The sequence below is a fragment of the Saccoglossus kowalevskii genome, chromosome 4 (genome assembly GCF_978046115.1).
Source record: "Saccoglossus kowalevskii chromosome 4, keSacKowa6.1, whole genome shotgun sequence".
NCBI classification, from domain to species: Eukaryota; Metazoa; Hemichordata; class Enteropneusta; family Harrimaniidae; genus Saccoglossus; species Saccoglossus kowalevskii.
Genome location: NC_140644.1, coordinates 8,806,680 through 8,821,027, shown reverse-complemented (window position 1 = coordinate 8,821,027; position 14,348 = coordinate 8,806,680). Strand labels below are relative to the sequence as shown.

General features: G+C 34.8%; 1 protein-coding gene across 2 annotated transcripts; it reads left to right on the top strand.

The window, feature by feature from the left end:
- The first annotated feature begins 2,329 nt into the window (after positions 1 to 2,329).
- On the top strand, positions 2,330 to 12,911 carry LOC100379009 (L-aminoadipate-semialdehyde dehydrogenase-phosphopantetheinyl transferase-like). 2 transcript variants are annotated; one of them, XM_085498473.1, is made up of 6 exons: positions 2,330 to 2,543; positions 3,493 to 3,651; positions 5,286 to 5,511; positions 7,044 to 7,165; positions 9,165 to 9,404; positions 12,251 to 12,911. In XM_085498473.1, the coding sequence occupies exons 2-6, from the start codon at positions 3,508 to 3,510 to the stop codon at positions 12,416 to 12,418; spliced, it is 900 nt and encodes a 299-aa protein (XP_085354599.1). In that variant the 5' UTR covers positions 2,330 to 2,543; positions 3,493 to 3,507; the 3' UTR covers positions 12,419 to 12,911. The 2 variants fall into 2 exon arrangements, with proteins under 2 accessions (XP_085354599.1, XP_006814968.2); XM_006814905.3 differs by having other exon boundaries at positions 3,489 to 3,651.
- Positions 12,912 to 14,348: the final 1,437 nt, after the last annotated feature.

Genomic DNA, 14,348 nt, shown 5'->3' with positions numbered 1-14,348 from the left:
AAAAGTTTATATTTCCTAACAAGCCTGGGAAAACTGTTAGTTTTATTAGCAATATTAAAGTACTTTCGTGATAGCCACTTAAACAGTTTGCAATTTTAACCAGGTTAATCAGTTCAGTTTGCCGAGGCGATCGGGGTCAATTTATAGTGGTGTACAGATCCAAGGAGGTTTTAAACAACTTCGAACCGTGCAAGGCGGCAACAAAGTCGGTCTCACGAGAATATAATTATGATTAAGAGTTCCCAGTCTGAAGTTGATGCATTTTTTTTTGTTTCTGAGATAGAGTATATTAGTAACACAGTCGGCTACTTACGCGTGGTGTTTCCGACTAAAAAGATAGCACCGCGCGACGGCCAGATCACACACGTGTGTTTACAATATCATTCTACTCGCATATCTGTTGTCAATGCTACGTGAAGACCGCGCCGGTCACTCAGACGGTTGTTCTCACGTTACTTAAGACTCGTCAGATTAGCAGGCATCACCGACACTCTGACTCGTCTTTACTTCGCTTACAAATATCATGCGTGCTCCACCGTAATCGAAAAATGCATTGTAATCACACATATGAACTAGCGACATAAACATTCAAATAATAAGACATACCAATCTTTCTTGGATTAATTTCAAATTTACAGCTCATTACGAACATTGTTGTATAGCAATGCGATTTCTGTGTATTTTCTCTATGTATACATGTATATCGTTTATTCCAACCACAACTATCTGCACTGTAAAGCTTAACTTTGTTCATTTATTTTATGTGCCAACGAATTAGCCGAGATGTGATAAAATACGTCAGTGCACATTCTTGGTGAATGTTTTGAAATTCCGAATGACAGACGGTAGTATGGGTCGGAAGAATTAAGTATGGTACGAAATAGGTGCGCCCTCGCGAGACTTGCTGTCGTCACATCACGTGGTTTCGGACGTTATAGAGGAACTGTGACTCCGGGGCACAGCGGAGAGACTTTGTCCAATACGTATTTTCAGAGGGACCTGTCTCATGGATGGTCACACACACTTTTGACAAAGAAATTTCCCGAATATTTAAAACGACAAACTGTCTATTTTAAAAATATCAAGGATTATCCGTGCATCAAAATGTTCTGCATTTTTATTTGTTAAGCGCGTCATTCCCTAAAGCCTTACAGACGGTCGTCACGCGGCGCACATTCGAAATTTACTTGGCGTTATAAACTTCAACAACTCGGCGCGACGACTGCGTCGCTTTGATAGGGTCTGACGTATGAACAGTTTGTTATGGACATTGTCATAGACTATGTAAGACGGTGGTAAGGTACTACCTTCCATGTAACAACTAACACGTCTTTGATGTTGTATATTGACATACCTAATATGGTTATAGTAAGTGTGAGTGTTACATAGAGGACCACATTGAACGATGACGTCACGGTACTACCAAGGGTCACAGTGTACCAAATACGCGAGCACTGGAGGATCCAGAAATTCGGTAAGGGTGGATGGGCGCTCCTATTGACGTGGTCGATGTAGACCTCCGTAGGGCTGGGTTTGTTAATTGATTTGCCAATTTTCTTTTTTTTTGGCGGGCTGAAGGGGGCGCGCCTCTCTCCAAATCCTCGCGTGGAGAGGGACTTTATTATTATGCACAACCAGCAAAATTCTATGCACACTTGCACGTTTTCGTCGTGACGAAGGTAACTGCCATTAATTATGTATTCCCTTCGGGATTAAATGGCAGTTAAATGTGCTTAATTTAAAAAATGCGTGAACATTGTTTTCTGGTGTATCTTTGACTACTATTGTGATTGGTTTCGAGCCATTGGTAGTGAGTATTATTAAACTATTGCACATAAAAGACGGACATACTAGTTCTCATGACAAGCACAGTTATTGTTTAGTAACAACTTGGCGACATTATTATCGTACTCGTAATATTTTAGAAAATCGGTGAAAAGACTTGGCAATATCGACGAGTCATCGTAGAGGGCAGCCGTCATTAGAATTTTTAGCATTTTTTTGTACGGAGAACACGTATCTTGTCTTCACATGCTTTCGAACTCACTGTGTTGGTTCATGCGGTTGGTAAACTACAATCATTACAACTTTTGAATAAATTTGCAGCTTTTAGTGTAATCTGGGATCATTGGGTTGTTATTTAAAAAAATAACATGTTTAATTGTCCAATTTGCATAATGACATTATTTTTATAGTATTTTTATGAAGAAAACAAAAACAAACATACACGCTCACAGGAGGATTTAAGAAACTTGAAGTTCGTTCTGATCACCGCTATCCCACGAAACATTAGGCCAATGAGGGCACAGACTGTGCACATGCGCATTTTAACCAATATGGCAGCTCCGTGTGAGAATTTTACTTCCGGGTTCGTGTCCCGAAAGCTGTGAGGGAGCAAATTTTGAATTACTTACTTATGTGATTTAACTGAAAATGTTGAAGTAAACATTGTATTCTAGATAGCCTGTGTCAACATTGATGATTCACGCTGGCTGACGATCTAGCACTACATCATGTTCTCTAGTGAATTATAAGAACTATATGTAAGTCTCATGCCCTTTGGTTATCCATTCTTGTTTTATTTTACCTCCATCCTTACATTGTATGTAACATCGTGGGCGTTTCGACACCTCGTGATGATGCTGATGATGCTGATGGACCTCTGCCGTGGTTTCACCACCATGATTTCGCGGCCCCAGGTTTGCGACTATCAAGCCTGAGATATTATTCAGGTCGTCGTGGAGGGATACAAGGCATCTTGCCCCCGAAATGGAGATTATCTCAAATTCACCAGATCGGGAGACATATTTAGGTTTCGATGGTGGGTGGGTACCCCCATCCCCCACAAAAGAATTAACCGCTGTGGGTTTTTTTTTCCATGCAATGAAAAATAGCTTAAACTCTCCTTTGACTTTTTCCAATATTAACTTTAATTTGTTCACACATAGAACATATATTTTTCAAAAATAAAGCACTATATTGAACACTAATTGATAGAAATCGTCTAATTTGAAGATAATGTTTATTTCTGTGAAAAGTGTATTGCTGTCAACCTCTATGGATACGTATGCGCTCATTCACTTTCACGAAAGGAACAAAATAGAGCACATAAAATTAATAATTACAGTTGTAAAGTAATAAATTTTGTTAACCCATCGAACAACCCAGCAAAACGGTACATGTTTAGGTGTTACCCAAAATAGGGTTTTCTTCACTATAGTTTTGAGGTGTCAGTATTTTTTTTCTCAGGTGGATGTTAGATGTAAAAATGTTTTTATTTTGTATTGTTTCATCAAAAATGTGACAGCTTTTAAAAATAGGATTATCATCTATTTATCTTCTTAGCTAAATATGTATGTTAATATGTCCCATCCTTTGTTTATATACATGTGTATATAAAGTGCTCTTTTTCTATAATCAATAGGTTAAATCTTGATATTTTTGATAGATTTTATGATTTTTACTATCAACCATCTTCTATAATTTAGACAGTTTTGTACATTCACAATGGAGAGTGTTCGTTTGGCGTTCAAGTTCGGTTGTTGGAAACCGTCAAGATCTGAATGGTTGTTAGCGGCACAGTGCATCCAGTCAGAAGAAAAGGAAAGAATTGGTAAATTTGTTTTTACAAAAGATGGCAAAGCAGCAATGGTTAGTGAATGTACAATGTTGTAAAATGTCTTCAAAGGCAACTTTTGTCACCATAATGTGTGTCAGTTAAAAATACTAGTATTCATGTTTCTAGGCACCGTGTGTGTCAGTTAAAAATACTAGTATTCATGTTTCTAGGCACCGCGTGTGTCAGTTAAAAATACTAGTATTCATGTTTCTAGGCACCGCGTGTGTCAGTTAAAAATACTAGTATTCATGTTTCTAGGCACCGTGTGTGTCAGTTAAAAATACTAGTATTTATGTTTCTAGGCACCGCGTGTGTCAGTTAAAAATACTAGTATTCATGTTTCTAGGCACCGTGTGTGTCAGTTAAAAATACTAGTATTCATGTTTCTAGGCACCGTGTGTGTCAGTTAAAAATACTAGTATTTATGTTTCTGGGCACTGTGTGCGTTGGTTAAAAAAATTAGTATTCATGTTTCTGGGCACCGTGTGCGTCAGTTAAAAAAAGTAGTATTCATGTTTCTGGGCACAATGTGCGTCAGTCAAAATACTAATAATCATGTTACCAAGTAATCATGTTTCTGGGTAACAGATTTTAGAACAAATTTACAACAAAAAAAGATAATCAAATTTTCATGAAAATTATTTAAAAAAACAACTCTAGCTTACAACCATTTAACCAGAAATGTCTTAATTTTGTCTGGACCGAAGTACACTTTTTAATCACTATGTGTGTTTCACCTCAAGCCTCTTTGAGTATTCGCAGACTATGATTTATGAAACTTGTCATGTTATATTATCCTTGTATGTTTAAGACACCTTGTCACATTGCCAAATTATTGTTGTCATACTTCCAAGTTTGTCTGCGGTTGTAATTACAAGATGGAAATGAAGATAAAACTGAAATTATACAATTTGCATTTTTCTATTACTATTATATTTAAGACGAATTTGCAGTTAAGTACATTATTTATGACCATATACTATGCATTACGTAATTAAATGCCCAATTCTGAATACTCAGCAACTATATCAGTATGGCAATGCATACTGTGTGCAAAATTCAGACCAATTTGATGACATGTAAACCAAGACAAGAGCTGCTTACAACAGTTAGTCTTGCAGGGAAACATTTTTATTGTTCAAAGATGTCAATAAACTGTAGACTGTAAGTCCTGGAAAGTCATGATTTTACTGCCAAAATTGTGGAGTATCATTTTCACATTTTTATGAATTTTTTTTCTGTTAAATTTGGGCTAATTTGACATAATTTCTTGTCAGTTACAGATTTTAATTAAAGGTCAAATGCTGGGCTTGAATTTCACAGTGGTTATGGAGGCAGTTGCCTCAATGCCCATGAAAGATTGCTCTAGTGTCCTTCGAAAAATACAGATTTTCTCCATACTGTTCCTAAACACTAATTTGCTCTGTGATCAAGTTTTGCCTTGTAATTGGGTACCCACTCAAATCTCAAGTTCAGGCTCTGTAAACGTAAAAGACAGCATATGTAGAAGTAACCGAAAAGTTTTCTTGAATGCCCTAAAATTATGAAATGTCAAAAATTGATATTTGTGAAAATAAAACGTTTCACAGCACTTTCACTACTCAGGTGAGTTTTCAATATGTGATTTATATATTGCCCTCTAATGGTATTCGTTTTTTTTTTACAGGCAGGCAGGTTATTGCTACGAAAAGTTGTGAGCGACACCTTACAGATTCCGTGGAATGAGGTCAAATTAGCCAGAACTGATAAAGGAAAACCATTCCTTTTAAACACAGTTCCAAAACACTTGCCAAATTTCAATTTCAATGTCTCCCATCAAGGTGACTATTCTGTGATTGCAGCGGAACCCGCACTACAGGTTGGGGTAGATGTAATGAAAGTAGAACAGCCAAGTAAGTTTTTTTGTTTTTTTGTTTGATTCCATTAGTGGAGGAGGATGAAACCCGCTGGACGTGAATTTGTTCCTGATGCGTATAGCTTAATATTGTGGATATGATAGAAAAGCATTAATATAATATTTTCTATTTGCTTAGGAAGACAGGTAATTTGAATTTGCTGCATATTTATTTGAGCATTTGTATTATTAGTAGGAAGCTATTAGCAGTAGTCTATTTGCAGAAATCTATAAGCAGGGGTCTGTTAGCTAAATCTATAAGCAGGAAGTTATTAGCAGGGATCTGTTAGCTAAATCTATAAGCAGGAAGTTATTAGCAGGGATCTGTTAGCTAAATCCATAAGCAGGAAGTTATTAGCAGGGATCTGTTAGCTAAATCTATAAGCAGGAAGTTATTAGCAGGGATCTGTTAGCTAAATCTATAAGCAGGAAGTTATTAGCAGGGATCTGTTAGCTAAATCTATAAGCAGGAAGTTATTAGCAGGGATCTGTTAGCTAAATCCATAAGCAGGAAGTTATTAGCAGGGATCTGTTAGCTAAATCTATAAGCAGGAAGTTATTAGCAGGGATCTGTTAGCTAAATCTATAAGCAGGAAGTTATTAGCAGGGATCTGTTAGCTAAATCTATAAGCAGGAAGTTATTAGCAGGGATCTGTTAGCTAAATCCATAAGCAGGAAGTTATTAGTAGGGATCTGTTAGCTAAATCTATAAGCAGGAAGTTATTAGCAGGGATCTGTTAGCTAAATCTATAAGCAGGAAGTTATTAGCAGGGATCTGTTAGCTAAATCTATAAGCAGGAAGTTATTAGCAGGGATCTGTTAGCTAAATCTATAAGCAGGAAGTTATTAGCAGGGATCTGTTAGCTAAATCTATAAGCAGGAAGTTATTAGCAGGGATCTGTTAGCTAAATCTATAAGCAGGAAGTTATTAGCAGGGATCTGTTAGCTAAATCTATAAGCAGGAAGTTATTAGCAGGGATATGTTAGCTAAATCTATAAGCAGGAAGTTATTAGCAGGGATCTGTTAGCTAAATCTATAAGCAGGACTCTGTTAGCTAAATCTATAAGCAGGAAGTTATTAGCAGGGCTCTGTTAGCTAAATCTATATGCAGGAAGTTATTAGCAGGGATCTGTTAGCTAAATCTATAAGCAGGAAGTTATTAGCAGGGAGCTATTAGCTAAATCTATAAGCAGGAAGTTATTAGCAGGGATCTGTTAGCTAAATCTATAAGCAGGAAGTTATTAGCAGGGATCTGTTAGCTAAATCTATAAGCAGGAAGTTATTAGTAGGGATCTGTTAGCTAAATCTATAAGCATGGAGCTATTAGCAAGAAGCTATTATCACGGGTCTGTTAGCATAAATCACAAGCAGTAAGCTATTAGCAGGAAGCTATTGGCTGAAAGCTTATAATATTTATTATTATTACCATGCAGCCATACATTCAAATGTTAACTTTTTGTTTATTGATACACATTCATTTCAGAAACCAAAACAACAATCTTGATACACAATGTGTTCTGCATTTTCAGATTGGACAAATGTGCCTGATTTCTTCCATACCATGAGAAAACAGTTTACTGAACACGAGTGGAAAACCATTAAGAGACCAAGAACTGAATGGAAACAACTTGAAATGTTTTACAGGCATTGGGTGAGTAACCATAGTTACACATGCAAAGACACTTTCTTTTCTGAAACTATTGGAGCATTAACTTGGATGTTTTGTATTGTAGAAACGTTCTGGGTTGTCTGTGTTTTCTGGTGCAAACGTAACTGACTGTTTCTTGTACATGCTGACTGTAGGAACACTTGTCATACACACATGTACCAAGGCGATGCTTTGTGTCTTTGTTTACACCCTGCACAGTAGTGTGTGGAAGTAGAAAGTGATGCCACTGAGATGCTGTGTTAGCAGTTACCATCAGCTCATTGATATTCAAGCAAGGGATGCAGTGTTAACAGTTACTATTCGCTTATTAATATGCAAGCAGGAGATGCAATGTTAGTAATGACCATTAGCTCATTAATATGCAATCAGATGATGCAGTGTTAGCAGTTACAATTAGCTCATTATATGCAAACAGAAGATGTAATGTTAACAGTTACTATTAGCTCATTAACATGCAAGCAGGAGGTGCAATGTTAGCAATAACCATCAGCTCATTAATATGAAAGTGGTAGATGCAGTGTTAACAGTTATTATTAGCTCATTAATATGCAAGCTGGAGATGCAGTATTAACAATTACTATTAGCTCATTAATATGCAAGCAGGAGATGCAGTGTTAACAGTTAGCTTATTAATATGCAAGCAGGAGATGCAGTGTTGGCAGTTACCATTAGCTCATTATTATGCAAGCAGGATATGCAGTGTTAGCAGTTACCATTAGCTCATTAGTATGCAAGCAGGAGATGCAGTGTTGGCTGTTACCGTTAGCTCATTAATATGCAAGCAGGAGATGCAGTGTTAACAGTTACTATTAGCTCGTTAATATGCAAGCAGGAGATGCAGTGTTGGCAGTTACCATTAGCTCATTAATATGCAAGCAGGAGATGCAGTGTTGACAGTTACCATTAGCTCATTAATATGCAAGCAGGAGATGCAGTGTTGGCAGTTACCATTAGCTCATTAATATGCAAGCAGGAGATGCAGTGTTGGCAGTTACCTTTACCTCATTAATATGCAAGCAGCAGATGCAGTTTTAGCAGTTACTCTTAGCTCATTAATATGCAAGCAGCAGATGCAGTTTTAGCAGTTACTCTTAGCTCATTAATATGCAATCAGAAGATGCAGTGTTAGCAGTTACCATTAGCTCATTAATATGCAATCAGGAGATGCAGTGCTAGCAATTATCATTAGCTCATTAATATGCAAGCAGGAGATGCAGTGTTACCAGTTACCATTAGCTTAATAATATGAAAGCAGGGGATGCAGTGTAATGTCAGTAATGTCACTCGTCATTTCTCATCAGTATTCTTATATCTCACTTAGCTGGCTACAAGTTATACTACAGTGCTGGTGTTCAAGGTGATATTCGTGTTACATATGCATTTCTAAATTACCAGTAACCCAGAAAGAAGGGCAGACTGCAAAATCTTTTTCACTGAACATCAGTGAAGTCACAGTAACCCCAAATTGACATATTTTGACCATTCACATATCTCTAACATGTGCTTTCAATAAAGCAAATACAGTATACAGTTTATGAAAACGCAAATGAACAAATTCAACCATTGCACAGAATGACACAAAGTATTTACTAGACCAAATGTAATTTATAATTTCCATGGTAACTGCATACTGTGGAATACTTTATTTTCGCTGAAATTAATTTTCCCTGAAAAGACTTTTTGAGCGTTTTGTATGGAATTTATTTTCACTAATTTTTGATGAGTTTAATGTGAAATATAGGAAAAAAAGTATATTCACTGGATTTTATTTTCAGGGAATCATCCGTTCAGCGAAAATAAATTCCAAGCGAAAATAAAGTATTCTACAGTACTTTATATTTTGCATGCTATTTTTGGCAAAATAAGTTATTTTTTTTTTCAAATATATAGCTATAAAATAGTATTTTTATGATGTCCGGGACCAGAATATGTACCCTCTTTTATCATTTAGGCTTATTCATTTTTTTTTTCTGTTATCCAGTGTCTGAAGGAAAGCTACATTAAGGCCATTGGGATTGGGTTGGGATATGACCTACTGAGGTTAGAATTTCACCTTCAAACCGAAGAACTTGGGGTAAATGTGACCAGTCATGATACTGCTGTGTACGTAGATGGTGCATTACACCACAATTGGCATTTCCAAGAGACCAAGCTTGATGACAAGCATTGCGTTGCCGTGGCGTTACAGAATACACTGTCGCCATGTAAGGATAACCATCAGGTAAGATGAAAAGTCAATAAAAAATTATTGTTTTTTCTCAAAACACTAGTAAAAATGAATTGATTTTCAAGGCAATTTTTTAAATTAAAAACAAAAACAAAAAATCATCAGAAGTATTTACTAATTTATAGATAGTTGGACATTTGATTTTGTCTTAATGTGTTGAAATATACTCACATGAAATTACTGTATTTAGTAGCGCTTACATGATAGAGGTATCTATGAAAAGTTGTAATTTGATAATCTAGTATATAATAAATGCAATACACTGTAACCTTGTTATAATGACCTCTTTGGGGGACATATAATTAGTTTGTTTAATTAATTTAAGTGTTATTTATATATAATAAAGCACATTATACTTTGGGGTTTTTTTTTGAGTGAGAAACTTGAAATCTGTTCATTATATCAAGAAATTCATTATATAGGTGGTAATTTGGTTTTTGCATGTTAATACAGTATGCAAATCATGTAATTAAGTTCTTCAACTTAATAAAACATATCTTAGAAACACTTAAGTCTGACCTGTTGTAGTCTTTAGTGTAGTTCCAGCTCTGCTTAGTAGCAAGTGAATTTTTCATTCCTCCAATAACAAGGTCAAACTGACATTGACCACTCCTAATCAAAATATGCCTAATGTCTCCCATATCAGTTGTAAATCTGTAGTCACATAATTTAGTAATCTGGATACCGTCACTTGTCCACAAACCATAATTCTGTATTCTTTGCAACTTATCAATAAAGTACTATTTATATATGCCATATACGCAGCGTCAATTTTACCCTTGAACGTGAACTGTGAATCTGGTAACTTATTTTTAATAATGATAAATAAGAGTAATTGTGTTGTTTGTTTCCATGGTAACAACATTTGTATGTGTGTCCTAAAGAAGTTGAGAATTGATCTTTTGAAAGGTAATCCAGAATGAGAAGCTTATATTGCTTGTAGTTGTATATTGTTTTTGTAAAATGTAGGGGGAGGGAGGGCAAGGTTGTTTACAGCGTTGTAGTTGTATATTGTTTTTGTAAAATGTAGGGGGAAGGAGGGCAAGGTTGTTTACAGCGTTGTAGTTGTATATTGTTTTTGTAAAATGTAGGGGGAGGGAGGGCAAGGTTGTTTACAGCGTTGTAGTTGTATATTGTTTTTGTAAAATGTAGGGGGAAGGAGGGCAAGGTTGTTTACAGCGTTGTAGTTGTATATTGTTTTTGTAAAATGTAGGGGGAGGGAGGGCAAGGTTGTTTACAGCGTTGTAGTTGTATATTGTTTTTGTAAAATGTAGGGGGAGGGAGGGCAAGGTTGTTTACAGCGTTGTAGTTGTATATTGTTTTTGTAAAATGTAGGGGGAAGGAGGGCAAGGTTGTTTACAGCGTTGTAGTTGTATATTGTTTTTGTAAAATGTAGGGGGAGGGAGGGCAAGGTTGTTTACAGCGTTGTAGTTGTATATTGTTTTTGTAAAATGTAGGGGGAGGGAGGGCAAGGTTGTTTACAGCGTTGTAGTTGTATATTGTTTTTGTAAAATGTAGGGGGAAGGAGGGCAAGGTTGTTTACAGCGTTGTAGTTGTTGTTTTGAAGGCATCAATACAAAAATAATTTGAGATATCTGTTATGTTCCTAATTGTGATTGAATGTCACTAAACAATATTGTTGTTTGAGTGACATTAATTAAATGGTCTATCCAATGTAATTACAAACAATATTCTTAACTTATAAATATTGTTTACAGTATATACTTTTGAAATTGCAATTTTCTGTGACTGCAATAATATTTGGAAGTCAAAAATAATAACATAATAATAATAATAATAATAACAAATGGGACATCAATTGTATATATATATATTACCAAATTTTTAATTCAAAATTTTAAGGCTATGAGAGGAATCATGAAGCCGTTTTTTTCCATTTGAAAAGTTTTACTCGTAATTTTTTTATGGAACTTTCACTTTTCACAATTTCCCCCAAGTTAGCTGTGTCTATTCATTATATCATAATAATGAACTTTGTTCCTGTGCAAATTGGTAGATTACATAGTGTTTGCATCAAGTAAAAAGATTTTTTTTTGTTAATAAGAAATTATTAACAACTAGAATGAATCTAGTTAAAATTATTATTAAATAAATAAATAAATAAATAAATAAATAAATAAATAAATAAATAAATAAATAAATAAATAAATAAATAAATAAATAAATAAATAAATAAATAAATAAATAAATAAATAAATAAATAAATAAATAAATAAATAAATAAATAAGTCAGTCAGTCAGTCAGTCAGTCAGTCAGTCAGTCAGTCAGTCAGTCAGTCACTCAGTCAGTCACTCACTCACTCACTCACTCACTCACTCACTCACTCACTCACTCACTCAGTCAGTCAGTCAGTCAGTCAGTCAGTCAGTCAGTCAGTCAGTCAGTCAGTCAGTTAGTCAATCAATCACATCTAATTTAATCTAATCTCTACTATTTGTCACAACTAAAATAAAGTTTGTTATCTTTTTAAATTTACATATGGTTAACCAAAAAAAACATAAACAACATTCCAATAAATTATTTTTAAATCACTGGTATCTGGTGTCAGTCAGTCAGTCAGTCAGTCAATCAATCAATCAATCAACCAAATCTAATTTAATCTAATCTCTACTATTTGTCACAACAAAAATAAAGTTTGTTATCTTTTTAAATTTACATATGGTTAACCAAAAAAAACATAAACAACATTCCAATAAATTATTTTTAAATCATTGGTATCTAGAACATGTTCAGAAAAAATTGGGAGTGATCTGAAGATTGAAACTTCTAACAAAGAAAATTGTTGTATTCACATGTTGGCATTTATTGGTTTTTTTAGGATGCATCAACAGGAAGTGACATCACAGAAGACACACCACCTCAATTCAGAGTTCTGGACTTTACTCAGTTGATTTCAACAGCGAAACCACTTCTTGAAGAAGATGACGCTTATTGGCAAGCTTTTGATAAAAAGATTGAAAGATATATACCAAAGGATACAACGTAATTCTACATGGAGACATTGATAACAGGAATGCTGCAGCACAACAGTACTGCAGGAAGTGATTTGGAAGAAAAGAAAATCATCAACGGTTGAGCCTCAATCTGTTCATGGCTGGGTGTTGATTTGATTTATAAACTTATTTGACAACCATATATATTTATATTTCATTCACTTCTATAAAATATGTCAAGATCTGCACCGACCAGCACCAAATATGCAGCGGACATTCCAATTTCATGTGAACATACAATGTATTTTATATGTATTGAATGGGTATTATCCATCATCGTGACTATAGCATGTTGTGAACTGAAAAGATAGTTACTGTATTTTTCTAGTCAACATCCATACTACCAAAGAAAGTAGGCGCTGATCATTTTTTATTAATTTCATCATTCTCACTCAATACAGTACGTATTAGACATAGCCACGGTAAACACCCTTAATCAAATCATAATGCAAAAATGGAAATAAAATTTATGGAATAAATATATAATGTTGTTCTTATTTATTTGTCTTTATAGTTAAGAATGCCGGTACATGTACATCATAGTGATACTGTTACATCATTACAGTGACACTGTGTTACATCATTACAATGACATTGGGTTACACCATTACAATGACATTGTGTTACATCATTACAATGACATTGTGTTACATCATTACAATGACATTGTGTTACATCATTACAATGACATTGTGTTACACCATTACAATGCCACTGTGTTACACCGATGACACTGTGTTACATCATTACAATGACTTTGGGTTACACCATTACAATGACATTGTGTTACATCATTACGATGACACTGTGTTACATCATTACAATGACTTTGGGTTACACCATTACAATGACATTGTGTTACATCATTACAATGAGTTTTATATCTTTACAGTGACGCTGTATTACATCTTTGCAATGACAGTTTTATATCTTTACAGTGACACCGTGTTACATCATTACAATGACATTGTGTTAAATCATTACAAAGACATTGTGTTACATCATTACAATGACATTGTGTTACATCATTACAATGACATTGTGTTACATCATTACAATGACATTGTGTTACACCATTACAATGCCACTGTGTTACATCATTACGATGACACTGTGTTACATCATTACAATGACTTTGGGTTACACCATTACAATGCCACTGTGTTACATCATTACGATGACACTGTGTTACATCATTACAATGACTTTGGGTTACACCATTACAATGACATTGTGTTACATCATTACAATGAGTTTTATATCTTTACAGTGACGCTGTATTACATCACTACAATGACATTGTGTTACATCATTACAATGAAATTGTGTTACATCACTACAATGACATTGTGTTACATCATTCCAGTGATATCGGGTTACACCATTACAATGCCATTGTGTTACATCATTACAATGCCATTGTGTTACATCATTACAATGACATTGTGTTACATCATTACAATGACACTGAGTTACATCATTACAATGACACTGTTACATCATTACAATGAGTGTTTTATATCTTTACAGTGACACCGTGTTACATCATTACAGTGACACCGTGTTACATCATTACAGTGACACCGTGTTACATCATTACAAAGACAATATGTTACATCATAGTGACACTGTTACATCATTACAATGACATTGTGTTACATCATTACAGTGACACTGTTACATCATTACAGTGACACTGTTACTGAATACCGTTATTATATAATAAACACATGCTATCTTACCTAGTGCCATTCATACATTAAACCACTTCTTAGGGAAGCCTTGCTGATTTAGTTCATCACGCTTGTTGGATTACTGATGCACAACATTTTATTTCAAAATGGCTGACTTTCCTCAGTTGTTTGTGGGTTTTGATAAAATTTGACTCTTGCCATTTTTGTTCAGACGAATTCAACTAAAAAA